This window comes from Fonsecaea multimorphosa, assembly GCF_000836435.1.
Source record: "Fonsecaea multimorphosa CBS 102226 unplaced genomic scaffold supercont1.7, whole genome shotgun sequence".
NCBI classification, from domain to species: domain Eukaryota; kingdom Fungi; phylum Ascomycota; class Eurotiomycetes; order Chaetothyriales; family Herpotrichiellaceae; genus Fonsecaea; species Fonsecaea multimorphosa.
The window spans coordinates 1,086,725-1,112,338 of record NW_015971641.1 but is presented as its reverse complement, the minus strand read 5'-3'; the positions used below and the strand labels follow the sequence as shown (position 1 = coordinate 1,112,338).

Sequence of the window (25,614 nt, the reverse complement as noted above, 5' to 3'; positions counted from 1 at the left end):
CAAGGTTGGCAGTGCCAGACGCCTTCTAACACCAGATCCATCATGTCTGCTTTTACGGCTCTCAATGTCGAACCCGAAGACACATTTGAAGAAGAGATCGATGACACGCGAGAGATTCAACTTGAAGAGGCCTTTAAACTTTATCAAAATGCCCTGAAACTTCATTCTCAAGGCCCCGAGTACTTTCAAGAAGCCAAGGATGCTTACGACGAACTCCTGCGGTCCGAGGTCTTCAAATACCCAGATGTGGTCTCGGACTTTCAACATGACGAGCTCGACGATGAGGCGACAATCGCCGCCGCTCAGGTAGACCCCGGTGCACTCGCTCTGCTCCCGAGCAGTGCCGCGGAATCCTCCGCAAGTTCGGTTCCTCAACTTCTCTATCTCGCCTACAAGAACAGGGGTCAGTTTCTCTTGGATGTTGCTCGCCATCAAGTCCCAAATCAGAAGGCCTCTCGCCCCGAGGTTTGTCAATACTATGCCAAGTCCTGCAAGGAAGGCCTTCAACAGTTCGCAAAAGCTCTTGAGCGCGATGATACCGATCTCGACTCCTGGAAGAAAGCTGCCCGTGTGGCAGATGTACTGTCCACCCAGCGAATATCACGGTTCTGCTTGGAGAGCGTCCTAGCTGGTGAGGATGAGGATGGCGAACAAACCATCGACTTATCAGGTCTCGATGAAGCCTTTGCAGCTGGAGAACTTGAGGAGGTACTCGAGCTGGTGCAAGATGACCTGAGCCGTCTTCAAAGTTCAGATGCGAAGCCCAAAGAGACGCTTCTGAGTGTGTTGAAGAAATCAAATGACCCATACCCTTTCCTACCCAAGCACGCCACGACTCTCGAATACCCTGATGACAGGTATCGCCCTCTTAGCGTTGCGCCAGGTCAAATCTCTCTACGACCGAGCTCTCCTGATCTTTATTCCCTTGGCGAGGAGATTTTTGAGATTGTGGAAAAGCTTGAAGAGGGTACCACCACCCTCAACGGCATCGATCTCAGCAGCGCCACTACGATTAAAATAGATCTGACTACGACAGACCACGAGGTTGAAATGGCACCAACATCTGACAGTGCAGCCAAGGAGGGCGACATCCCGGGCTCTGGCCAGGACGAAGCGTCGCAGAGTCCTGTCCAAGATCCAGCAGAGACAGGAATCGAGATTGAGCCGCTACCTGAAAAGGACTCGCCACGTGATCAAGTTGCCGCCGAAACGGGCGAAGCAAAACCACGAGAGAACGAAAAGATGGGGTTCTTGCCGGATGGAGACACAATCGAGGAGCGATCGTTTGTTGCAGCGCCATCACGGAAGCGGTCAACGACTGTTGCTGGTAACGATGAAACCGAAGGGCGAGCAAAGAGTAAAAGACTACGAGCGAGAGAATCAATGGCTGACCAAAACGCTCAAGAGGATGAAGCGTCGCACGAAGATCCCCAGTACTTCTTGGAACAACTCGCCATCTTCGAACAAGCGGACCAAGCTACATTCGATGTAGCTAATTCCCTTCTCACTCAGCTCGGGATGGAGCTATACTTGTCAACAGAGCAAGCTAAGCAAGCTTTCTGGACGGGTACAGATGAGAAAGCGAATGAAAGAGGTTCCGAAAGTTCCCAGGAAGACCTACAACTGTCTTCAGACCTGCGCTTGATTTTGATGAGCTGGTCGGACGACAAGGGCCATGCCATTGTCAACGGTCATGGTACCCAGGATTTTCTTGAGAAAGCAAGTGGCATGTCTTTGTTCCTGCAGCACCTTAAACCTGCCATTCCGAAGGAGATAGAGCGCCCGAGGAGCTCGGACAAAGTTGTCCTAGGCCGGCTCGTCACTTCAATCAATGCTGAACACACAAATATCTACAAGGCGGCAAGCTCCTGGTTGTCTGCGGTCCTCACTGGCTCGAGCAACATGGACAAGCCATGTCCATCGCCCTATCTAAGTGAGAAATGGAGTGTCAATATGAAACACATGGTCGGTGAGTTGGCGCGCACAATGGAGGGATATCTATGGGAGCTTTTCCGCCAGCGCCTTTCCTCCCTTTCCAAATCGAGCCAAGAGCAGGTCGATGGAGTCGACTCGGAAGTCCGCTCATCTGTCGAACTCGTCCAGACCCTTTTCGAGATGTTTCTAGATACGGCTGCTGCGACTTCCGATCTGGGCGGAGACATTGACCATGCAGATCGGATCAGGCACGCTGACCGCATGAAGAGATGGTCAAGTCTCGCGAGCGAGTTCATGCAACTTTATCTCAACAATCCCGCTCTTGGGCTGAACGATCCTCTAATTCTCCGCTTTATCTGGGCATCAGTTGCCCAAGCCAGGCTGGACGACAATGTCGCCAAAGAACATATTGTATCATTGCTCGAAGAGCTCAAAGCCTTGTTGGAGAAGACAAACGCCGACCCGATCTTTCTGCCAAACAATACTGTGATGTCTGTCATCTCTGTGGCGGCCATTGATCGAGAGCTATCGGCTCTCAGTACGCGTGATTTCTTCACAAGCGTGTTCGACGACGATAACAACGACCCCGTGGCAGTAATCGAGAAATTGGAACCCATCCTGGAGTCAACCCCTGAACCCAGAGAAGGGGTTACCACTTTCCAGCCTTTGACTCAGGCAGAAGAGCTCATCCAATTTCTTGAGTCCGGCGACGCGGCACTCAAATTGTACTTGTGGAGACGCCTTCAGAACGCTTACACGGCGATTTTATATACTCCCAAAGTCGTTTCTTGTCTTCTGCGATCGATTGAGACGATTGTCAAGGAACTGTATACCACGCGGCATCTCGAAATGGAACCAACTATACGACAGATCTCCATGCTCAAATGGTTACATGATGCGGACGAGATGATGATCAGAGTATTGGCAAAAGTTCTCACCGACTCTAGCCCGTTTGAATGTGTTGACGGAGCCCATCTTCGTTCATCGTTGGAAGCAGTCGTTAGGCTTGTGAAGCTCCTCCATGGGTTTGTCATCTACGAAGATTCCACACGCGTTGGTCAGTCTACCGGGCCTCAACTCAAAGGCGCGAATTCCACGAAACTGTACGAGAAGAGCAAGGATCGTTTCAGAGAAATGCTCGTCCGCGCATGGACTTTGCAATATACACTATTGAAGGAGGCGACTGTCCAAGAACCTTCGCTTTATCCGCGAGCAGCAGACGACTTGGCAGAATATCTCTGCACGGTCCACAACTCTTTCGGCGTCCGACAGTACTGCAAATATGCGAATAAATCCTTTGTAAAGTTGGTCAAGTCCGAGTTGGGAAATCTCGCTACGGAACAGGACTATACTGGCGAGATTGCTCAAGTCTTCTTTGATCTCTATCAGCTTCGCATTGCCAGTGGTGTTGGAGACGTCGACCATGGCTGTCCTCCGGAAAACCTGGACAAGAAGACGGCCTGGTCCTTGATCCCCACGATCATGAAATATGCTGAACGTTTTAACGTCAGAGACCTGAACAAGAGCGAGCTCAAAGCCACAATTGACAAAATGCAGCAAGCTCTAGGAGTGATGAAGAGCCCTCCCACGTTGCAGCAAAACAAGCGAATCATTTCTTCGTATCTCAAATCGATCGTCAATGCAAATGACTTGTACCGCTGCATCAGAGGTATCGGTGATCTGCCAACACGGGTTGTGCAAGCGGACACGCAGATTGCGGCAAACAGTGGCTGGTATTTCATGCTTGGACATCTTACGCTTTCGAAATACAAGTCGATAAAAAGAGTCAATCCAACGCCAACCGACGACTTGGATGTTGCAGCGAGTTTCTTCCGTCAGGACCTGGATCACAACATTGAAAGATGGGAAAGTTGGTATCGTTTGGCACAAGTCTACGAGGCCAAGATTGAAGACGACTTGATCTGGAATTCCACCAAACTCAATGAATCAAGGACCGAGATTGCTCTGCTGGAGCGCCAAGCGATTCACAGCTACATCATGGCTACTGCAGTAGCCTTGCGCTCCGCTGATAACCGACCGGAAACTGTGGAGAAGGTTGAGGACATGCTCACAGAGTTTGCAACGCGCTTGTATGCATCCTCTCGCCCTCCGCTGAATATGGAAGCGTTCCGTACCGACAAACATATACGCCACATGAGCAGCATCATTGACATGAGAATGTCCAAGCAACCCTATCACAAGCCCGTCGGACAGTATTCTCTGTGGCATTTCGCAGCTTATCTTCTCGGAAGAAAGCTGACGGATCGGCCCAAACCATGGACATCCCACTACACACGCGCGAAGTGTCTGTGGAAGATGTTTCGAAGCTCGGAAAACCGAGGCCGTGTCACCGCGGAAGCTGTTGTAGAGGCCATTATCGAGGCCATTGACGCTCTCCCTAAGAAGGAGAAGTCCAATGAACCGATTTTGGAACCTCATTTCAAACTTGTGTCGATTGTTCACAAGATGGTGAGAAAACAAGAGATCTCGCATGCACAAGCCTACCAGTACCTACAAGCATCGCGGTATGCGGAAGGCGTGCCTTTGCCCGAGGATGAACAAGGAGTCGATTGGGTGGGATACATGCTGGACATCTTGAAAAAACTTGGGCATGCGGACAAGTCCAATTGGCACCATCGAATCACAGACCGCGCGGCCCATGTGATCTTTGACGATGATCCGACTGTCGCCGGGGCACTTGGTGCTAAGCATCAGTTCACACAACAGATATTCACCAAAACCATGACGATGCAGGTTTGGAAGCCTGAATTTGAGCGGCCAGGGCGTCATTATGTTTACACTGGGCGATACATCTCTTTCTTCGTGCACCTTCTGGAGCAACTCAGCGACCGCGCAAACCTGGACCTGCTGGTCCGCCGCGTTCGGAGGAAGACGGGGGACTTTCTCGATCACACTGCGGTCTGGGAAGAGGTGGCCACAACCTATGTGCGGCTGCTGAGACGACTAGGCAAGATACCCGAAGGTCGAGAACGAGCGTTATTCGACGGCATGAACCATGAAGAATTCACCAAGAAGTCAGAGATGATGGAGAAATGGGCTCATGATCCCGACACGACCTCAGTATATTTGGATATTATGCGAGACGGCATCGACTTGAAACGTCTCAATAATAGTTTGCTGAAAGGCCCCGTCATTGACGACCTCATAGGGGATTCTTACGCTTGTCTTTACGACGAATTTATCAAGCAATTGCCACCTGAAGACCAGCCCAAGCCACAGCCCGCTGCCCTTCCACAAGGCACGTTCATAAACATGACGACCGACTTCGCTGCTGGTGGCGACGATGCTGCCGAACGTGCCCGTCTTGCCAACGTGCTCCGCGCTCAAGGCGACGGTGCTGCTGACGGACCATTGTCTGTGTCAATCTCAGCGCCTGTAGGACTTGGGCTTCAAAATTCACCCACTCCTTTCTCGGTTGCAAGTGGCCAACCAATCCCCGAAGTTCAGCGCGAACGAGCCAGACCCGGACGTACAAAGACAGTCACCCGGCGTGAGATCCAGCGCAAAGCGGAGGCCGCCATTGTGAAGCCACCGCCAATCAAGACGCCCATACTTTCCAAGCAACCTATCGTGGAGTTGCCTTCCAAGACAGAAGTTGGAACAGAAGCACCAATTGACAAACGGCTGGCCGAAACCAAGGACGAAGACATAGACGGGAGCAGAGCAAGCTCAAGACGGGGCTCTATTCAGGACAGTGCGGATGGAGAAGCCGACGCAGAAGATTCTGGAAGTGAGCTTAGTGAGCTCGAAGATATGGACGAAGACAAGAAGCACATGCTTGAAGAGTACGAGATATCCAGGGAGAATGCCGACGATGGAGGCGAAGATGCAGCTGAAGATGCAGCTGAAGACAATGACGGCACAGAAGACGACGACGAGGAAATGCATGATGCAGAGGATGAGATCGAGATTCAAGACTCGCAGGGAAACATTGGTAATGTTGCACGAGAGAACAAAGGCAGCAGCCCGGGCGACGACGAACAAGAGTTTCATGAAGCACGACAGGAACACACCGACACAGTGGACTAGGGAACTGCTGCTCAATACGAGCTTGACTCAGTCAGGGGGTGGAAGTGGAAGCAAAGGCGACCAAAGGCGCACAGATGTGAAGGAACCGCTACATCGTTGGCTATCCCACCAGCATTGGAGACGGTGCAGCATCTAAGGAGGTCACAAGGTTGACACACCGTCCTCTTCTGTACCGATAGCGATAGAGAGTGGGCAAAGGAGTCAGAACGAGAAAAACAAAAATTCCTGAAATCCAAATCATGTTATATGATCAAATTCCTGCAGACCCCCCCCTTTGAGCCCCCCTTCTGTACCGAGTACGAGGTACCGTATTACATTCCGCAAGGCTCTGAGGCAGCCAGCCTCGTCGTGCCTCGTCTCGGACGACATTATCCCGAAGTCTCGTGCCAAAATTTTGTAAATAATTATTTTCCCCCAAACCCTCAAAACCCTTCGTTGAATCCCTACTGGTCCCAATTCTCTGGCGCAAAGCTCTCTGCGCCTTGCCCTCTCCCTTTCCCATCCTGCAAGGTCGTTGTCGTTGATGCCGAATCCCTTTGCTGCTGCCGTGCCAGTATCCTTCACAAGCGGGCTCGTGCTTCTCCGCCACAAGATCTGTACTTTCTCTCCGCGGCATGCAGCAGCAGCAGCAGCACCCCCGTCATCCACGATTACGATTCGACTCTCGAGGTCCTCGCACATCCGCGCAATGTCGTCGACTAGAGGCATGCAGCAGGATCGAGACGCGAGCAGCGCAGCGGAAGTGACGGAGACGGATGCAGACTACGCGAGCTACAGCACGGCCGAGCTGCTCGGGCGCATCACGACGCTGGAACGGCAGCTGCGCGAACAGGCGGCCCTTGTGGCGTCCTTGACTCGGGCGAGTCCGAACCAGGCTCCCCGCTCATCCTCACCTTTCGTCCGAGAATCATCGCCGACGACGACGACCGCGCAGCACCAACCCGCCCCTCCTGGCAACCGCTCCCAATCGCGATCGCGATCGCGATCCCCGCGCCGCGCCCGCCCGTTCAACCCCTCCCTCTACTCGACGCGCCACATCGCGCTGAAATTCGCGTACCTGGGCGGGCGGTACGGCGGGTACGAGCACGCGAACGGCAACGCCACCCCGCAGCCCACGATCGAAGAGGTGCTGTGGAAGGCGCTCCGAAAGGCGCGGCTGATTTCGCCCGCCCTGGAGGAGGGGAGCGATGAGAGCTACGACGTGGTGTGGGGCGAGGAGAAGAGGAGGGAGAGATATCTGAAGAAGGGCGCAGCACTAGCACGGGCGCAGGACGGGCGCAGGGGTGGGGGAGACCTCGGGGGCAAGGTTAAGGACAGAGAGAAGGTCCGGTTGGATCTCAATTGGGAGGGGTGTCAGTATAGTAAATGCGGGAGAACGGATAGGGGCGTGTCCGCGTTTGGCCAGGTCATTGGTATCAGAGTGAGGAGTAACCGGGCGCTGGAAACTAGTCAAGCAAAGAACTCTGTTGACGAGGAAGAGGAGGAGGAGGGCAGGCGGCATGTGGACGTGAAACAGCAAACTGGCGAAGGCGAAGGCGAGGGCGAGGGCGAGGCGGAAGGTGATGATACTATGCCGTCCATAGATGCCACCGACCTCGTCACAGACACCCACACAAAACCCTTCGACCCCATCAAAGACGAACTGCCGTACATCTCCCTCCTCAATTCCATCCTCCCACCCGATATCCGCGTTCTAGCCTGGTGTCCCTCCCCGCCACCGACGTTCGATGCGCGCTTCTCCTGTCGCGAGCGCCGCTACAAATATTTCTTCACCAACCCGGCATTCTGCCCTACTCCCGGCCCCCTGGGTCTCCAGCGCGCAGATGGCATGGCTGGCTCGGCCAGTGTCCGCGAAGGCTGGCTGGATATCGAGAAGATGAGGCAAGCCGCGAGGAAACTTGTCGGGGTGCATGACTTTAGGAATCTCTGCAAGATCGATGCGAGCAAGCAGATGCCAAACTGTGTGAGGAGGGTGACGTTTGCGGATGTGGTTGAGTTTCCCGAGACCGGGAGGATGTTTTCGGAACATGAAGGTCTGAACCAAACCGGGTCGGCTTCTTCTATCCTCGGAAATGGAGCATCAGCCTTGTCCGACGGTCCAAAAGTATATACCTTCTGCGTCCACGGCACCGCGTTCCTGTGGCATCAGGTGCGGTGTATGGTGGCAATATTGTTCCTGGTCGGCCAAGGCCTTGAGGAACCAAGCATCGTCGATGAATTGCTGGATATTGAAAAGAACCCCCGTCGACCAATGTACGAGATGGCTGATGACGCGCCTTTGGTGCTGTGGGACTGCATATTCCCCGACAACGACAAGAATGGGAATGGTGGAATGATGCAAGACTCTTTACCCTGGCTATACGCCGGAGATGCAGCCACAGTCCCTGCGCTCACCACCAGCCTAACCAAGAAAGATGGGAAATTTGGGATTGGGGGCGTGGTAGACGAACTCTGGACTCAGTGGCGCGACGCCAAGATGCAAGAGCTCCTCGCGGGCAGTCTGCTCGATCTGGCCATTTCTCAGGGCGATGGCACTTCTCTCAACAGAGAAGCGACACGAGACGAGCACCGAAGGGCCAGAGAGCGAAGTCAAAAAGTCTTTGATGGGAGTAGCAGAGCGAGGAACAGCGGACGGTATGTTCCTGTGATGAAAAAGCCGAGGATGGATACCTTGGAGGTATTGAATGCGAAATGGGCGAAGAGCCGGGAAGCGAGAGATAAAGCCAAGGAAGAGTTTGAGGAGACGAATGCGCAAGTAGAGTAGAATTTGGGGTGCTCCTCTCAGCGAATGCCGGAATACAAGCATTTCCGACTTCCTCGCCAGACCTCCTCGAGAATTTCCCGTCGAGGGAGCAGACTCTGCCGGTACATAATAAGTAAATAATGTCAGCCTCTGCAATTTTGCTGGGCTACCATGACTTGACCATTTCGTTGGCTCTGACAAAGGGGGGAAATTGCTTACAGGGAAGACAACCACGACCTCCGTAGCCCCTTCAACTATCACGGCCAAGTAGAAGCGGACTTCAAGACCTTTGAAGGCTTCGTGGATGACGATATCCTGGATCTGCGTGGTAGGGATGAATGTCGTGGTTGCGCCGGTGAAGAAGTAGCGCGAGGACGTGGACGTCTGGATCCCGAGGCCTTGGAGGACCAAGAGGGACTCTTCTGTACGACCGACTAGTTAGAGCAGTCCGCAGCACAAGCATCACGGTTCTTGAAAAAGGGAAAAGAGAACAAGCAATGTTGAGGGAAAGGGAATAGCTGTTCATTCGGGATGCAAAAAGAAACCTCTAGAAGTAGCAAGCTCCTTCGGAACAATAACAAGAGAAGAACAACATAGACGAAACGAGCAGGCGTAACGTACCGACATAGTCCCTCCTCAGGCACACGTAGACGATCACCAAGCTCACAGGCGCCAGAAACCACCATTCTGCGCGCTCGGCAACGGCCCTGATGGACCCGCCCACCAAGCTGAGCTTGAGCCCTAGGTCCGTATACGCGTCGAGTCTGGAGGGCTGAGCGACGTCGCTCTGGGCTTTCGCGAGGTTGAGGAGGACAATGTACAAGACGAGGAGAATCCGTAGCGCGTAATTGATGAGGGTGAACACAGGGGGCAAGACCCGGCGGAAGGACGAGTGTGAGTGTGAGTGTGAGGAGGAAGGTCTGTTTATAGACCACCCACCAGGTTGCCGCGTGGAGACGGTGAAGCTGACCGTCGTCGGGCTCGGGAGGTGGATGGAGAGATACTGGCTGGGACCGGCGAACATGATCCCATGGCTATGTCAAGTGATTGGCGAGGATATCTGTATGGCTTTCGTGGATGAAGGTGACATTGTTTTGATGCGGCGAAAGGGATGCAGGCAGTGTCCACTACAAGGACAGTAAGGTTCGGAACGGAAATTCATTGCGCCGACTGAACCTTCTCTTGATCTAATTATTATGTCTCTTAGTATACCTAGCTCGCTAGGTATTGTTGGGCGACCGCCGACAAAGCCCCTCCACCAGCAATCTTTCAAGACATCATCTATCGCCTCGGGCATGTTGTCATATCGTTTGGGATCACACTTTAGGATCGTGGCCAACGGCAGTCGCGGCCTTCAGTATGCACACGACGATCAATGATAAGCATATTACTCAAGTCTCATTTCCGCAGATACAGTGAAGAAGTTCTAACATTAACGGCGCATGCAAATACCTTCATGACTCTGAATAGTGTCTTGTAAGACCTAGCGGTGTATAAATTGAGCCGTCTTTCCTTCACCGTTCATATTGGCGCTTGACGGCCAGCTCAGGGCCGACATCCCACAACATGCGCGAAGTCACTCCATACAAACGAAGCGTGCGATGCATTCGCGTGGTTCCAACGCCCTAAGTGCCGTGGTTGCTGTGTTCCCGGTGTTATCCTGTTTCAAGCCGTTGCCCCATGCCATTGGAGATAGAAGGCCAGCCAAATGCCCCGGCCGTTCAAGTCTTGTCTGAACTGCCGTTGGTTGCACAGCCCAGTGGTTCCCAGTGGTTGACGTTGATCTCGATTATGACCCGCTTCAAGCAACTGAGAAGTGTCCATGCAGAGGAGGGACATAGATGCTGCAAAGACATGCGTATGGAAGGCATCTCCCCGCCCTGGGGATATGGTTTACTTTCTCAGCCTGATGGGCTCCCTTCGGCGTGGCAAATAGAGAAATAGCCAGCCCCTGCAACTGCAGCTCAGCCACAGACACTCTGCGAAACATAGCTAGCATCGTGTCAGTATGCTTTGGTTCAGTGGCCTTGCGTCAAGGGTGACAAGACGAGAGCGGGCCCAAGTGCAAGGAGTGTCTGGCCAGGAATATACGAGCATTTGACGCCCGGCCTAGCGGCATGTGTGTGTGCGTCCAGGCGCAAGTTCAGACAGACACCTTTAAGTGTATGCCCAAGGGAGTGACCTGGCGAATAAGATTGATAGTACCGGGAGCAAAGGCTGACAAGGCGTCCCTCGCCCTTTTCCCTAGTGCGGAAGAAAACCAGGGAGACGTTGTAGACCAGATGTAAAATGCATGCGCCGGGGTAGAAAACTGGCGCCATTGAAATCGACCTATGAGTGTCGTCAACTGGGCAATGCCAGGCCGTATACTGTACTTCCCGATATCAGTGCCTGTATCGCAGCCTCAGCGTACAGAACTCCTAGGGAGGATCTTTACAGACTTTTTAACATTCTCCTGCAGAAGGCTTCTCCGGACTGGTGAGGTCCTGAACTTCGCAACCTTTGAATTAAGCCAGGGCGAATGGGTACTGATATATGTGATGCGCAATGACATCCTGACATTTCTTGCTCCTGAAAAATTGTGAGACCAACATTAATCATCACCAATATCAGATGAGGTAGTCTTTGGTTGCCCAAATGAATGATATCCACCGTAGGGAATTGCCATAGCATATGCAGGTGTCAACGAGAATAATAGCATGTAATTCTTTTTCCCAAGAAACAAGTGAACGAATTGGGGATCGGAATATATATAAGCTCTTTGTTCGGTCCCTGGGCCGGTCCTCCGGGTCATTCATAAGGTGTCGTCGACTTTGCAGACACTGGACAAGCACAATCCCATGTCGTCAAGTGCCATTTCCAACGAAAACAATGAGGACGGCAGCAAAGGCGGCAGTGGCCACGAAAGTCTCTATCCTCTTGGCCGGTGTGACCAACGCAATGACGACGCTGAAGAGGAAGGTAAAGCCCACGATCGCACCCATTCTGGCCCCTTCACGCTGGATGAAGTATAAGGCGAGCGAGCAGAGGGAAGGTATCATCGATGATAAGACTGTGCTGCAGGTGTTCACGATCTGAAGCACCACCTTGTCCGAGTATGAGAAAATGGGCACTTGCTGCCTTGCATCTGTGTATGCATCAGCAATATAGACGCGCCGCTTATATTTGTGCCCGAGCAAGGAGTGATACAACGGGAGGAATCGCGTGTGGAGGAAAGACGTAAGAGGATCTCTGGGCTCGGCACGCAGAGCTATCGAGGTCAGATCCTCTGCATTCTCTGAATTCCAGACAACACCCTCGACGCCATGGATGCAGCCATGGCCGCTTTCGAGGTCCAAATTCCAAAGGCGTAGGTGCTTGTGATGCAAAGGATCAACGGAGGGGAGTTGGGAGACGGCGCGATAGCGAAGGAGCGCATTACCTTTTCATCTAATAGTTAGGAGGTGCTTTGGAATCATCAGATAGGGGGGACAACTACCCACTATATTTCTCCAGTTTAGCGTCAAGTCGGTCCCAAAGAGCCTTCTGCATTGAGCTGGGAGGAGCATCATCTCCCGAAGTTTGAGTCTGGTCAAAGGAGAAACTAGGGGTCCACTCCTTTGGATTTCCAGGTTTCCTCTCCGCCTCCAATAGCGTGCCTAATCCCTGCCTGAGGTGCGCAATTTCGGCCTGCAGACGGTTCAGCTGGAGAGCCTGGAGGGGCATGAATCGCCGAAAGATGGCGAACTCGGGCTGGCCGGCTTGCACTGCTGACAGACGAGAGTAATCATTCATCTTCAAATATGGTGTTCCATCAGATCAAAATGGCCTTGATGAGTCTTGCTGTTGGGATGGTAGTCGTGTGCGGAGAACCGCTCGACGGCAGCCACCGCCTAAATGAAACGTACCAGTCGCAGTGAGGCATCTGTATCTGAACCCCGATGTCCAATGCCTGCCCAATGCATTGCAGGGATATTTCACACCTACAAGTAATTAGCACGGACCACCTGTTCGCAGAGCCAGCGACGAGCCGTGCCGCGTGTCCCGGGGACCGCTCCTAGATAGGACAATCAACGCGATGGGTCGGCGAGCTGCGGCGGAAAGTTCCAATCATATTCGGCTTGCCATTTTGCCCATGCAGCTCGGTCCAGAGGAGCAAGGAGGGTGTGGTCCTCTGCTTCAGCGCGGGGAAGTCCAGAGGGATAAGATGGTGAGCATTCCCAAGGAACCGGAGCCGTCTTCTCGGTTGTCATTTTTCTCTGCCTTTGAAATGTTCCATTCTCGGGAAATCTCGGCATGAAGCGCCACAGCCTACCGATCTTGATATGCTGGTGTCTATAGGAGACAGACTGTCTGGTATAAAGATCCAATCGTTTCTCTCATGAAACTGCGACAATGCGTTGGCCTGAATAGATCTCATACTCACATGACCTTGAGGAAGGGTTTCCTCGGCCAGAGACACAATGGTATGCGATATTGCCTGCTTTCGTAAAAGTGCCATCCGCCGGCAAGTATTCAAGGTACCGGCTTCGAGGAAGGAAGTATGAAATTCGATGCCTGTTTAATGTGTTGGAGTCGTGCCTCGCCTCACTTCAGGCCGCTCTGGAATGGTATGGGCGCGGTGGTTGCAAAGAAGGGTTGAGTGTTTCATTTCCACGGTTTGGAGGTATCAATCGCGCGGTCGACTTTCGGCGCTCCGCACCACGAATTTTACAAACAGCGAGATTCTAACGTCCTGCATCCATCCCAACCACAACAGAAAGCCATGCGTGTTCCTTGCCATGAACCTGGCGCGTTTTGCTGCTCTTGAAGACTTCTGAGGAATTCGTTCTGCCCTTTTGCGCAAGCCTTGACGCTTTCTCCCACGTCTCCGAGTCGTATCCAGCCTCCGCAATCCAGTGCACCAAGCGTCTATTCGCCTCCTCATCCCCCCATTCGAGCGTGCTGCGTCCTTTGAATGCATTGATATTCGATCGGCCCCCATATCCAGCGTCCCGAGCCGCCCAGGCACAATTGCAGCGTGAAGGACCCTTTGACTCAAAGCAAGACTGCGGTTGATTCGGAGCATCAACAAGGACTAGGACAATCTCGACATTTGAGCCTGAGATTTCAGCTGCGAGAGTGACTCGACACCCAACATAAACCGTCGAACGTAGCCACGGGCTGAGCAACAAGTGACAAGGCAAGACCCCTTAATATCAGACGTCCCCGGAGATCAAAACACTTGCGGGTTATACAAGGTGGTCGCTCAAAAGAGACATTTCTCCGTGATCGACAACAAAATGCCAGCAGAAACAAAACAACAAGAAAATGTGCTGCAAGATTGTGATACCCGGAGCCAGTGTGGGGCGTGTCCAGCGAGAACGGAAAGTGTGTCTTCAGTTTGCTGGAGAGACGAAAATAGGAGCACTTCTGATATTGTGGTCGTGGCAGATGGGGAAATCACATACTTGGGTCGGGCTCTGCTGGACTCCGGATCTACGCATAGCTTCGTAAGCGAATCAACTGCAATCCGGGCTGAAGCCTTGGGCGTGGCTACCATCGATCGGAGTGAGCCAAAAGAGACCAAAGGCTTTGACATGGTCGAAGGCTTTGTGAAGGGAGCAGGATTCAAGGTTGAGTGTAGTATGAAACTGAAATTCTCTCTGGATGGTGCTGTCTGGTACCGACATACCTTTATTGTGGTTCCAAACGAAGATAGGTATGACATGGTGCTCGGTACAAAGCTCCTTGACAGAATTCGGGCAAAGCAAAACTCGGCCGCGTTCATGCCCGGTCTTTTGTGAAGGGCGCAAAGATAGCGTCGAATCCTGTAAGAAATGAGGTGGCCCGAGTCGCTGTGGACTGCTGAGTTGGCGGGCGATGCGGCTGAGTTGAACATGGGGTTGACGGGCGCAAATTGGAAGAAAGAGTGACTTGCAAATCTAGCACTGTTGGCATGAGTCTGTCCGAGACCATGTTGTTGACCGCTTCTTTGATCCTGTTATCGACGACCGCTCTGAGCTGGTGACACGCACAAGGTTGCCCGAAGGTAGGCGCCCTGGTTGAGAATGAGTGCCGTCGTTGTCGGTCCTCTGACCAAATTGGGCCGCGACCACGACGCTCTGGCCAATGCATTCACCTATATGCTGAAGAGTGCCAGGCAACCTTTCGATGGCCATCTAATCCCTGCAGCATAAGAGTGAGGGTGGTCTGCCAGTGAGGCTATGGTAAGGCAGCCCTGTTAGAGGACTGAGGGTATAAATCGAGGCACTTGTGTCTGTTTCGAGACTCCTCTAAATACCAACAAACCTGAGAGGAAACAAAAAGAAAAGGAGACGCAACCCAAAGGATGGCGAACAACGCTAGACCAGATTCAAATCTATGCGAGATCACCATAGAACGTAAGAACCAAATGCCAACGTCAAAGATGGCCAAAAAGAACTGGCAAAGCGATCAAAGCTCTGAAATCACCGAGGCTTGCGTCCAAGATCTCGGCTTCTCCATTATTGATGCGAACGGGGAGAAGAAAAAGTCCTTGCGGCTTCGTTGGGCTCCGCAAGCTTCCCTGAAGACTATGGTAGATGAGTTCTTCATAGTTCCCCAGGGTGACCACGAGATCGTTCTAGGCCAGGAAGCCTGCGACAAATGGTATTACGCCAGCAACCCGGGAGTCTATCCCTGCTTCCCGAAGAAAGGTGCGTTAGGCTTTCGATCTGCTTCTTGCTTCATACATACTCAAGGGCTTTCCAAATTCGCTGACAACACTGATAGTGGCGAAAGAAAAGGTTGCGAAGAAAGAAGAGGAGAACAAGGCGCGACTTGAACAAGAGATCGCTGCTGAGAAGGCGAAATGGCTCGAGCTCTTTCAAAAGGATCGACCGAGTCCGGCGACCGAAACCCCTGCGCCACACCTGTGATATTGACTGCACTGGCCCGAAGACATCCGTAACTCAACCGGACGCGGTGGCAGCGCTGAAGCGCTGATGATCATTTGTAACTGGTATTTTGGGGCAAGGATATTTGTGGCACAGGAGAGTTTCAGTTGAGGGGGGTTTTAACTTTTCAGCCTACTTACCTTGTACTTTGCGCCTTCGTTTAGACAAACCACCCCGGGCAGTCAATAATCTATGCGTCTTCTGACTTTGAGTGTGTCACCTACCAATTCCGAGACGGGCCAATAGCCCGTCACCACATGCTTTGTCGACTCGCAGAATCGACGATGGACACGGCTCGCTTCGGGTGAAACATGGACCGCTATTGTGACTGCACGGGGTGTCATAAGATGGTAAAGAGTTGCTCGTCCCAGAATCTATCCTTCAGAAGCACTCTTCTCGTCACCGGTCAAGCAAATATTAAAGCTCCTGTTCTGTGCGAACTAATGCACAAGGCTACAGACTTTACTGGTCCTTAGACCCACTCAGGCTCTATTAGATCGCTCTGTTCACTAGTATCTGCAAGTACCCGAGAACGGAAGGCTGAATCCGCATGCCATGATGGCTGTCGACATAGCTTTGTACGAAGTGAGATTTGCAGATTTGATGGTATACTCGTGCTACTCCAAATGGAATGTGCCTGTCGAGATATATGGTCGTCCGTGATAAACTTCTGTATATCGACCACATTTATATCTCCATACTCGAGTGCCTGATTCCGATACCACTGAAACTCACCTCACAACAACAATGATGCCCACCGAAGTAAGGACCAAGTTGAAGCTGGTGGCCATCTTTGCTGACTCCTCCTTTATAGCTTCAACTAATCCTTGAATTTGTCCCCGACCTTCACGGTGCGAACATCGGTGCCGTCAAAATGCGCTGGGGGGGAATGCATGTTTCTTCCAATCCCCGGGCTACCACAGATAGGTTTCTGGTTCAACACTTTGATAGGCGGATCAGGTAGCTCTTGCTCTTCGTCTTTTCCTCCCTGCAGGATGGAAGGTGCTCGGTTTGCTTCTTTCCACTGTGTAGCGAGTCTATGGTGGACCCATTCTGGTTCCGAGCACAGAAAGGCGTGCTAACATGCATCACGATTTTGTATGATCACAATTCGTCATTGTCGATGTCTCTTCTGGGTCTAAATCATCTTCACGAACCCCTGTGCGCACACAGACAAGTGCTGCAACCCTGCGTGAGCAGGGAGATGAGGATGTCGTCTGCGGTGCTTTCGCGACTCGTAGAGGAATGTAGGTACAGGTCGCTCGTTGCCATCGCGGCTGACGCAGCTGTTTAGAATCCCCTGATCTCTTTGGCGGTTTTCATTGAGTATTTGAGGCGTGTGCATCGTTGGTCCTCAGAAGCCCGTGCTTAATAGCAATCTACTCTCTTGACAAAGCCGTCAATAAACGATTCCCTGAATGTCATCGCGGAGCTTTGGGGCAGAACACTGCACTCTTCGAGGACTGGAGTCCACAAACGAAAAGACGGGAATACGGATCAAGAGAAGAGTCGGAGAAGTGTACTTCGATGGAAGTTCTGGTCTGCAATGGGCACTTCAAAAAGAGTAGCAAAGAAGAAGAGCGCGGAGGTAATTCATCCAGAAAACACACCGCAACCGATGCAAAAAATAACCTTCCCAGCGTCCTCTTGATCAAGTAGTACGGCGATAGCTTTCACCAAAGCGATTGATCCAGAACAGAGGTTGGTGGTGCCAGAAGCTGCGCAGGAGCACAGCAGTTTTAAGTACTCGTAGGATGCCACTGTCTCGGGCGAATGCTCTACCGGGTCGATATGATAGGCCTAAAGTAAGCCTGCGGTTACTGGCCCATGCTTCTCTTATCGCTCCTCTTCACTTTCAACCACGATGCTGCAGATTTTGGAGTCGTAGCCCAGCATACTAGGGTTGGAAGGAAAAGCAGAGAGAAAGGCGGAAACCAGAGTTGTCGGCGAGGATGATTTTACATATAGGCGCTAGCAACTCAGCTATCAACAAGGCCGGCGACGGAGAACCACTTGATTGATTCTCAGATTGAGGACTTCGAGTGCGATTACAGTTCTCTATAATCTAAGGGCAGCTCGATATCCTCAAATGAGTCAGTCACCAACTTCGCCCTGAGCAGATATCCCCTGACTCGACGCGGTATTCCCCACAATGTGCTCAAATCAACCTCCCACACATCTAAGCAAGATGCTCCTACTTGGCAACAGGAGATGGTATGGGATAGTTGTGGTACGAATATGCGATTCTCGTTCCGCGTTTCTTCCTCCCAACATGCGTGGGACCGGCTACGTTGAGGCCGCGGGCGGGTTTGGCACCAACCGGGCAATATCTGCAATCGTGTCCTTCATCGCCGACCAGCCGTCGCGGAACTGAGACTCTGGACCGAACACCTTTTGGGCCTTGCTGGTATCGAACGTGGTGAGGGGTGGGGAATTGCCCTTCTTTTGTTTGGCCGGTGCAGGCACACGGTCACGCAGCTCAGGGAACTCTTCCCTTATCCTGCCCGCGAGTTCATTCGCGTCCAAGACACCTGGGCCCTTGATCAGGTAACGTTCGTTGCCAGGAACGCTTTGGATATCCACTGCGGATCGGATGTGCAAAGCCGCCACGTCTTGAACGTCCCTGGAAAAGATGACGTTAGCTCTCTCTGCATGAAGTCGGATCGTGTTTGGGGTGTGCTCACATCCACGGATTAAACACGAAACTCAGCTGCGGGGTGTCGACGAAACAGCTGTATGCATTGGACATGCCTCCCAGAGCTTCCTTGTTCGGCTTGAAGCCCGGGTTGATACTCTTGCCGATGACAGACGGGATCAGAAGGACGACGAGGTCGAAACGGGGCTTCTCCTTTTCCATCCACGCCCACGTTTGCTTCTCTGCATTCGTTTTGGAGTAGGCGTAGGCGCCAGATAAGCTCACCACGCCCTCTTCGTGTGTGATGGGATTCCAGTCCTCCTCGGTGACCGTCGCGTCCTGGAACAAGCCGTTAGGGAGTTTGACTACCGAGACGATCGTGCCTGATATGACGACACGCTTGACCTTCTGTGACTTCTGGGCCGCGGAGAGAATGTTTTCGTCAATCAGCCATGTCGCTTTGATCATGGTGTTCTCAAAGTCCGAGGTTGTCAGAGGTGTCGCAACGTGAATGATGGCATCAGATCTCGAGGCGGGTTCGTCAAAGACACCAGGCACCGCCAAGTCGGGCACCTCGACAAGCTCGAGCGACCCATTGGCGAGGTGTGAGCCGTACTTGTCGTCAAAGTGCTTCTGAAATTTGACGAAAGATCGAATCACGGCAATAACCTTGTGGCCCTGCTTCAGGGACTGTTCGAGCACCCATGCGCCAATGCTCCCGGTGCCGCCCGTCAGCAGAATCGTCTTTTGCGCCATGTTGTCTGATGATGATAAGGTATTTCGCTTTTTGGCGGAATACAAAAGGTCAGGTCCGTCAATCACTTGAGGGACGTTTGTGAAGAGATGTCCTCAGCGAGCCAGACTTATATATCCCCTTTGTGGGGCGTTCAAGTTCGAGGGTGAAGGAGAAGCATTCAGTGCCCAGACAACTTCCACAGAGAGCCACTTTCTTCGCTCGGTTTCCTCGAATTACAAATCTGGAACTTGTCAACGTTGATTTCCAAGCATGTACCAAATATGTTCTTCCGCTAGTCTTGGTTTCGTGCCCGACAGTCTAGCAAGAGGGTCATCGTGGAGGTACGGATTTGCCAGGTTTGTACCTTTCGGGATAGGTGATGGAGCGGCAAAACTGCGCAAGCCTCCGCAAGGGCCGCATATTGAGGAATCCAGCTTGACCAATTGCACGAGAATTGGGAGTATTCATCCTCCATCTTTCCCTTCATACTTTTCACCGGGCCAACAGCTTCCTGGTCTCGCGAAGAGCGGGAGTCCAAGGAAAGTCTCACGGCGTCAGACCCTGCCTTTCCGAAGAATAGACCGACCATGCTCCTAGTTACATGACGGCAAGTCTTCAGCATTTACATGATTACTATAAGAGCTCATAGCATTGCCATCCTGGACGAGGCGACAATACCGACCTTCCAACGCCAAGATTTGCTCCTTCCGGATCTGGACATCAGAGTGGAGCCAACGCATGCCATTGTGGACGGTCTCCACGCATTGAGAGAGGACACCTTGGGACATAAATCTTTATGAATAGTCAGTGGACACGTGCACATTCATTTGTCAACTTGATCAAATCTGCGAGCGAGTTCCCCGTATCGCGCGCCCAAAAGACATGGGAAAGGACAGGTAAGGCTGCACAGTGAGTACCTAGGTAAAGAGTCAAGTGGAGAGAGGTACTTGATGCGTCTGACATCGTCCAGCTTTCGTCCCTGAAGCGATACTTGAACGGCAATGCGTTTCACAACATGAAACGGTTTCGGACACATGGGTCTCAGCCATGTCAACCAGTCTTATAAGCATTGACCATGTGAGGATAACATGGATACCGTCAGGAGCATGCTCCCAATTGTAATTCGACATCAGAAGGTCCGGTGGCCCAGTCAAGGTTCCCTTGCATTCGACAACATGCAGATTGGTTTGCCGGGACAGAATCTTTGCCAACTCTACCTTGCATGCAAAGAGCCCAGGTGTGACGACTATCGCCAAATCAGTGCCTTCGAAGTCGTATACGAGTCTAACAGGCGGCGGCTCTATGTCGAAGCCGCAGCAGTGCTCCTCAGAAGGTACGACGCCGGACTGGTACTCATAAAGGAGGGGAATAGGTCGGTCTCCTCTTCTAACCGTCATATTGTAATCTGAAGGATCAGTTCCAAATGATTGTGGAAAGCTGTGACTCGACTGTGATTCAGTAGAGTTGTGACCTGACCGTATGGATCCGACAAGTTCGCTGGAATGAGCAACTCTGCGAAACCTCCGGCCGCCAATCCGCAAAAAGGGATTGTGTCGCCTGACAGCGGCAGGGTAACATCTGGTCATGATGGTATTGACTTCAAAGTCTTGAGTTGACTTTCTTAACCAATACTCATCATCGAAGTGTCGCAGAGCCCACAAACCCACCGCCATATCGTGCACCAGGGTACCGCGATATCCTCTCTTTATGGGCTTATCCGGGTCGCATAGCCATAGTGTTGGCACAGTCTGATGATTGTCGTGGCTAGAATCCAAGCACTCCGCCAGCACTCCGTAGAAGCTCAAGTACGCGGACATCATGTGCTGTGGCATCGACGGCGAGATTTTCTGAGGCAAGCATTCCTCCTTTCGCTCATGTTGTAGGTGTCCTACCTTGAGCTGGAAGGCACGACGCAACGTGGCACCAAGTCGGATGGGGTTGGAAGATTGGCAGAAGTTGAGAGTCTGGATGAAGAGCTCCTCCCTGCTCACGGTATAGTCAATTGTGAATCCCCGGCCCTGTACGATACCAAGCAGACCAAAGATACGATCTCTGAAATTTGTACTTTTGCAGTCCTCATACCGGTAAAGTGCCTCTTCCAAACTGATCGTCCCGTGCTTCAGGAATTGACGTCGGTGACGAATGAGGCGGCGTAGGTGGTATGTCTCATCAGGAGTGAGATCGGCGTTCTGGGTATTTTGCTGAGTGTTGAACGCTGAATTTATAGCCCATTCAAGTCTCCACCATGCAAATCCAGCTCTTCCACCCACCAGGACTGTGATCTGGCGAGCTGAAATAACTTCTTGCAATATCCAGACCCTGGTCCAATATGCATTGCGGCTAATCTCAAGAAGACTTTCTCTGACGAACTCAGGCAAAGTGCTGTCCTCCACCTCTGCGCTGGAGCTATTGATATAATGAATTGCCGGTAGTAGCTTCGCGTGTACGGGTCCCCCGAGCCATACAACAACTTGCTTCGCCATGCTGTATATCTCCCTCATCATGCTAACCTGTCTGTTTCTCTCAGCCAGGTTTTCTTGATCGATGCATATCGCGTCAATCCAGACTACTCTCGGGACTTTCTCGTTCCTGATACTGACAAGAAGATCCAGCAAATTGGGACGAACGCAAAATTTATCGCTGTCTTCATTGATGTCGATCTCGTGGACTTCCTCATCACTGCCCCAGGTATACGAGATCGCTTCATAGTGAATATCCGCCGTCAATAGGACGACATTCAGCCGACAGTGGAGGGCACTATCCGCTGCTCCAGGTAATATCGTCAATAGACGTATTGAGTCTTGATCCGTATCCAGTGTCAAACCTCGATAGACAGCATGAGAGTGACTTTGTGCTGTGGTCATGATCGCATCTTCTGCTTCTAATGTGAATGAACCAACAAACCGACTTCCTTTCCCTGAATCGCTCACAGCTTTAAGTTGCCGGAGTAGGTCGACGGTGCGAAGAAGGGGATTTGGACATTTAGGAAAGCTCTTTCTCTCTCCAGGCCAGGCCAGGATGATTCAATTGGACTCACATCTTGAGAGACCAGGTGTTATTAGAGCGCGCCGTCAAGCCAAAGTAGGGAATACCTAGGTATCTAGATGGAGCTCGGCTGCAAAATTTATCCGAAGTTTATCCGGCGCCGACAGGTTTTTGTAGTGGCCTACGGCGGCCGCTTGCAAGTTCTGTCCTTGACACACAGGCAGTTCCATCGGTTCGAACAAACTTTCCGCCCGCGCTTTCAAAATCTGTCAGAGGCTGCTTAGGCTTCGAAAATGGCTGATAGTCAGCGTGAGACCTCACTATCCTCACCTCCAACCACCAATACTGACAGGAAAGAGCGAGAATCGTCCAGGGGCGAAGACCGCAGGAGAAGCAGGTCTCCTCGGCGGGATAGAGACCGGCGCGAGGATCGATCGCGGCGAAAAGACACAGGATTCAAATGGAAGGAAAAACGTCGAGATGATGACGGCTCGAGGCGAGACCGCGACTCAGGATTGCAGCGAGGCTACAGAGATCATTATCGGCCTCGCTCGAGATCTAGATCCCCACCTCCTCGAAGACGCTCCCCCAGGAGAGACGACAGAGATCGCGACAGGAGACGTGATCGAGAGGAACCAGAACCACTCGAAGAAAAGAGGAAGGACAAGGCGGACAAGAAGGAGAAGAAGCCAGCTCCTGCAGTGCCAGCGCAGCCGATGATCATTGTTTACGTCAACGACAGACTGGGGACGAAAAAAGCCATCCCATGCTATCCCACAGATCCAATAAGTGAGTCCATATCATTCCTGTGGGGTTCTGCCTGTGCTAATGAAATGCCAGAGGACTTCAAAGTTATAGTTGCGTCGATGATCGGCAGACAACCTCACGAGATATTGCTTAAGCGACAAGGCGAAAGACCATTCAAGGACCAGCTGACACTCCAAGACTACGGCGTTAGCAATAATGTCCAACTGGATCTCGAGGTTGACACGGGCGATTGATGGCAGACGTGCATGGTTTTGTGGTGGAAGGGGTTGGCGTCGAATGACGGTGGAGCAGCTTACAAAAACTACGGGGCACATTGGACGGGAGATACGAATGTTCACACACACATCAACCCGTGAAAGAGTGGATGAAAGCCAGGTAGAAATGTCTTCGTCAACGCTGTGCACCGAGCAGTTACTTGTCTCGACGAAATGTATACAAATGACGACATGTTGACCTCGGTTACCACTGGATCCAAGGCGGAAGGTGGGGCGAGACAAAAAGTTATCGTGGGGAGAGCAAACCTCAATCTCCAAACTGCGCTTTACCTGATCCCGAACTTTTTCTATCAGTGGTTTCACTCTTTTACTTTTATCATGTCAACCACTGGGTTGACTTCCTTGACCTCACGGCTTACAGTAGGCTGCATGTTCTGACCACCGTATCCTTATTTCTCCCACCTCGACTGTTCTCTGAATCACCTTCTCCTACCACCTAAGATTCCCCCTCAGCCTCTCCTTACATACCACCGCAAGCTACTGCCTGTACCCTTCGATCGGGACAAGATGGTCAGAAACATCGTCGTATTCGGAGGGTCGTCCCATCCGACCTTGACCGAAACAATCTGTGAGATCCTCGGGATTGCACCTGGCCAAGCCCTCTTCTCGAAATTTGCAGTCGGAGAGACCAGGGTCGAGATAGGCGAGTCAGTCAGAGGAAAAGATGTCTATATCATACAGTCTGGTGGTGGTAAGGTGAATGACCACTTTGTTGAGCTTCTCATTGCCATTTCTGCATGCAAGACCGCCTCTGCAAAGAAAGTCACCGCTGTTCTTCCGCTCTTCCCATATTCACGACAGTCCGACATACCCTACAACAAGAGTGGTGCGCCTCTAGTCAAAGGATCGAATTTGTCCAACAAGCTGGTTTCTGATTCAAATGGCTACACATTTGACAGCATCCCGCCTACTCCGCACCCAGACAAGTCCGAAAGCCAGGGCCTCACGAATGGACATCCCCTGCACAAAGCAACCTCCAAGTCACAGCTCGATGAGGTAGAGAACAGCCCTACCTATCAGGCCCGCTTCAGCCACTACCGTGACCGTGACGCAAGCTCACATTCATCAACTAAGTCAGAATACTTTCCAGTCCAACGAAAGCGGGGAGATTCCGCAGCCTCAGCCACCAACGGCGTCGCCAACATTGATTTCGCTCCACCACCAAAGATGGACCCACAGGAGACTTTCAAACCTCGCCCGGGCTACCGACAATGGGTCGCTCAGGCAGGTACTCTTGTGGCAGATCTCTTGACTTGCGCTGGTGCAGACCACATCATCACAATGGATCTTCACGATCCTCAATATCAAGGCTTCTTTGACATTCCTGTTGACAATCTCTATGGCCGGCCCATTCTGAAGAAGTATATCCAGCAAAACATTCCAGATTATAGAAATGGAGTGGTCGTTAGTCCCGACGCTGGAGGCGCCAAACGAGCAACCGCCATTGCCGACTCCTTAGGAATCGAGTTCGCACTGATCCACAAAGAACGCAGACCCACCAAGATCACCGACCGACAGAATGCGACCATGATGCTTGTCGGCGACGTCACTGGCAAAGTAGCCATTCTGATTGACGATTTGGCCGACACGAGCAACACTATCACCAGAGCCGCAAAACTTTTGAAGAAAGAAGGCGCCAGCAAAGTCTATGCGTTGGTGACTCATGGAGTCTTGAGTGGAGATGCAATCGAAAGAATTAATGCCAGTGCTTTGGATAAAGTTATTGTCACCAACACGGTCGATCAGTCTCACCATGCTAGGAGATGTCCCAAGCTTGAAGTGCTCGAGGTTGGTCACGTCTTTGCCGAGGTGAGTTCGAGACTGGTTTGAAATTGAAAGCCAGGGATGGCCAGATATGCTGATATGAATCTCACCAACAGGCAATCCGAAGGGTGCACTATGGCGAGAGCATCAGTGTGCTGTTTCAATATGATTAGTGATCATACCAGGAATCATTTGCAGAGTCCCTTGCTCGTGCACTCCAAAGCCTGGTGATGCTTGCGTGATTGCTTATGTGCAATCGTTCCTTATGGTCTGCCGGCCTGCCGTGGATATTTCCTTGCAATGCCATCTCGTACACCTGTTTCAACATTTTCAAGATCGAATTTCGCACGCGCGAACACCAAAAAAACTACAACAGAGACAACATACAAAAAATACTAACAACCGAAGTGCCTTGAACCAAGTGCTGGAAAGGGTCTTCATCAGGCGAGCGGCGTCTTTTATGGGTGGGGACTTCATGGATTTCTTCGAAGCACAGAGGGTATCAACCGGGAGAAAGCGTGAAATGGTTTCATTACGGCTTCATCGCGTCGACCACCTATCCAACAAGTCAAAGCTGCCCAAGATGACATTGAAACTGCGGAAGGGAGGAAGGGGGGCCGGGGGACGGATTCCATCCATTCTTGAAGAGATTTGCACTGCATGAGGATGATTTCTTTTTAGAAAGGCCCCAAATTTCCGTCGCGGACACGCCTGAATACAGCAATCACCGATGTAATTCCCAATATACTCCCCCGTAATGCAAGATTGGTTGCTAGGGTAGTAGAATTACAGCCATCAAAGAACATGCATGCATGGATGCATGGACG

At 51.9% G+C, this 25,614-nt stretch overlaps 9 protein-coding genes across 9 annotated transcripts; 5 read left to right on the top strand and 4 right to left on the bottom strand.

Annotated features, from left to right (window-relative positions):
* Nucleotides 1–42: 42 nt before the first annotated feature.
* Z520_04633 (uncharacterized protein) lies at nucleotides 43–5,985 on the top strand (the record flags this gene model as incomplete). Its single annotated transcript, XM_016775138.1, has 1 exon — nucleotides 43–5,985. One exon carries the CDS (start codon nucleotides 43–45, stop codon nucleotides 5,983–5,985), a length of 5,943 nt encoding a protein of 1,980 aa, XP_016634118.1.
* Nucleotides 5,986–6,673: 688 nt separating this feature from the next.
* On the top strand, nucleotides 6,674–8,749 carry Z520_04632 (uncharacterized protein; the record flags this gene model as incomplete). The annotated part of the gene is made up of 1 exon (XM_016775137.1): nucleotides 6,674–8,749. One exon carries the CDS (start codon nucleotides 6,674–6,676, stop codon nucleotides 8,747–8,749), a length of 2,076 nt encoding a protein of 691 aa, XP_016634117.1.
* Nucleotides 8,750–8,766: 17 nt separating this feature from the next.
* On the bottom strand, nucleotides 8,767–9,752 carry Z520_04631 (uncharacterized protein; the record flags this gene model as incomplete). The annotated part of the gene is made up of 3 exons (XM_016775136.1): nucleotides 8,767–8,844; nucleotides 8,948–9,150; nucleotides 9,350–9,752. 3 exons carry the CDS (start codon nucleotides 9,750–9,752, stop codon nucleotides 8,767–8,769), a joined length of 684 nt encoding a protein of 227 aa, XP_016634116.1.
* Nucleotides 9,753–11,574: 1,822 nt separating this feature from the next.
* Nucleotides 11,575–12,502, bottom strand: Z520_04630 (uncharacterized protein; the record flags this gene model as incomplete). Its single annotated transcript, XM_016775135.1, has 2 exons — nucleotides 11,575–12,149; nucleotides 12,211–12,502. The coding sequence occupies 2 exons, from the start codon at nucleotides 12,500–12,502 to the stop codon at nucleotides 11,575–11,577; spliced, it is 867 nt and encodes a 288-aa protein (XP_016634115.1).
* A 2,614-nt stretch (nucleotides 12,503–15,116) lies between these two features.
* On the top strand, nucleotides 15,117–15,606 carry Z520_04629 (uncharacterized protein; the record flags this gene model as incomplete). The annotated part of the gene is made up of 2 exons (XM_016775134.1): nucleotides 15,117–15,384; nucleotides 15,461–15,606. The coding sequence occupies 2 exons, from the start codon at nucleotides 15,117–15,119 to the stop codon at nucleotides 15,604–15,606; spliced, it is 414 nt and encodes a 137-aa protein (XP_016634114.1).
* A 2,304-nt stretch (nucleotides 15,607–17,910) lies between these two features.
* Z520_04628 (uncharacterized protein) lies at nucleotides 17,911–19,015 on the bottom strand (the record flags this gene model as incomplete). Its single annotated transcript, XM_016775133.1, has 2 exons — nucleotides 17,911–18,247; nucleotides 18,309–19,015. 2 exons carry the CDS (start codon nucleotides 19,013–19,015, stop codon nucleotides 17,911–17,913), a joined length of 1,044 nt encoding a protein of 347 aa, XP_016634113.1.
* Nucleotides 19,016–20,381: 1,366 nt separating this feature from the next.
* Nucleotides 20,382–21,859, bottom strand: Z520_04627 (uncharacterized protein; the record flags this gene model as incomplete). The annotated part of the gene is made up of 2 exons (XM_016775132.1): nucleotides 20,382–20,400; nucleotides 20,472–21,859. The coding sequence occupies 2 exons, from the start codon at nucleotides 21,857–21,859 to the stop codon at nucleotides 20,382–20,384; spliced, it is 1,407 nt and encodes a 468-aa protein (XP_016634112.1).
* Nucleotides 21,860–22,273: 414 nt separating this feature from the next.
* Nucleotides 22,274–22,981, top strand: Z520_04626 (uncharacterized protein; the record flags this gene model as incomplete). The annotated part of the gene is made up of 2 exons (XM_016775131.1): nucleotides 22,274–22,769; nucleotides 22,821–22,981. 2 exons carry the CDS (start codon nucleotides 22,274–22,276, stop codon nucleotides 22,979–22,981), a joined length of 657 nt encoding a protein of 218 aa, XP_016634111.1.
* A 549-nt stretch (nucleotides 22,982–23,530) lies between these two features.
* Nucleotides 23,531–24,960, top strand: Z520_04625 (uncharacterized protein; the record flags this gene model as incomplete). The annotated part of the gene is made up of 2 exons (XM_016775130.1): nucleotides 23,531–24,832; nucleotides 24,904–24,960. The coding sequence occupies 2 exons, from the start codon at nucleotides 23,531–23,533 to the stop codon at nucleotides 24,958–24,960; spliced, it is 1,359 nt and encodes a 452-aa protein (XP_016634110.1).
* Between the last annotated feature and the right edge of the window lie 654 nt (nucleotides 24,961–25,614).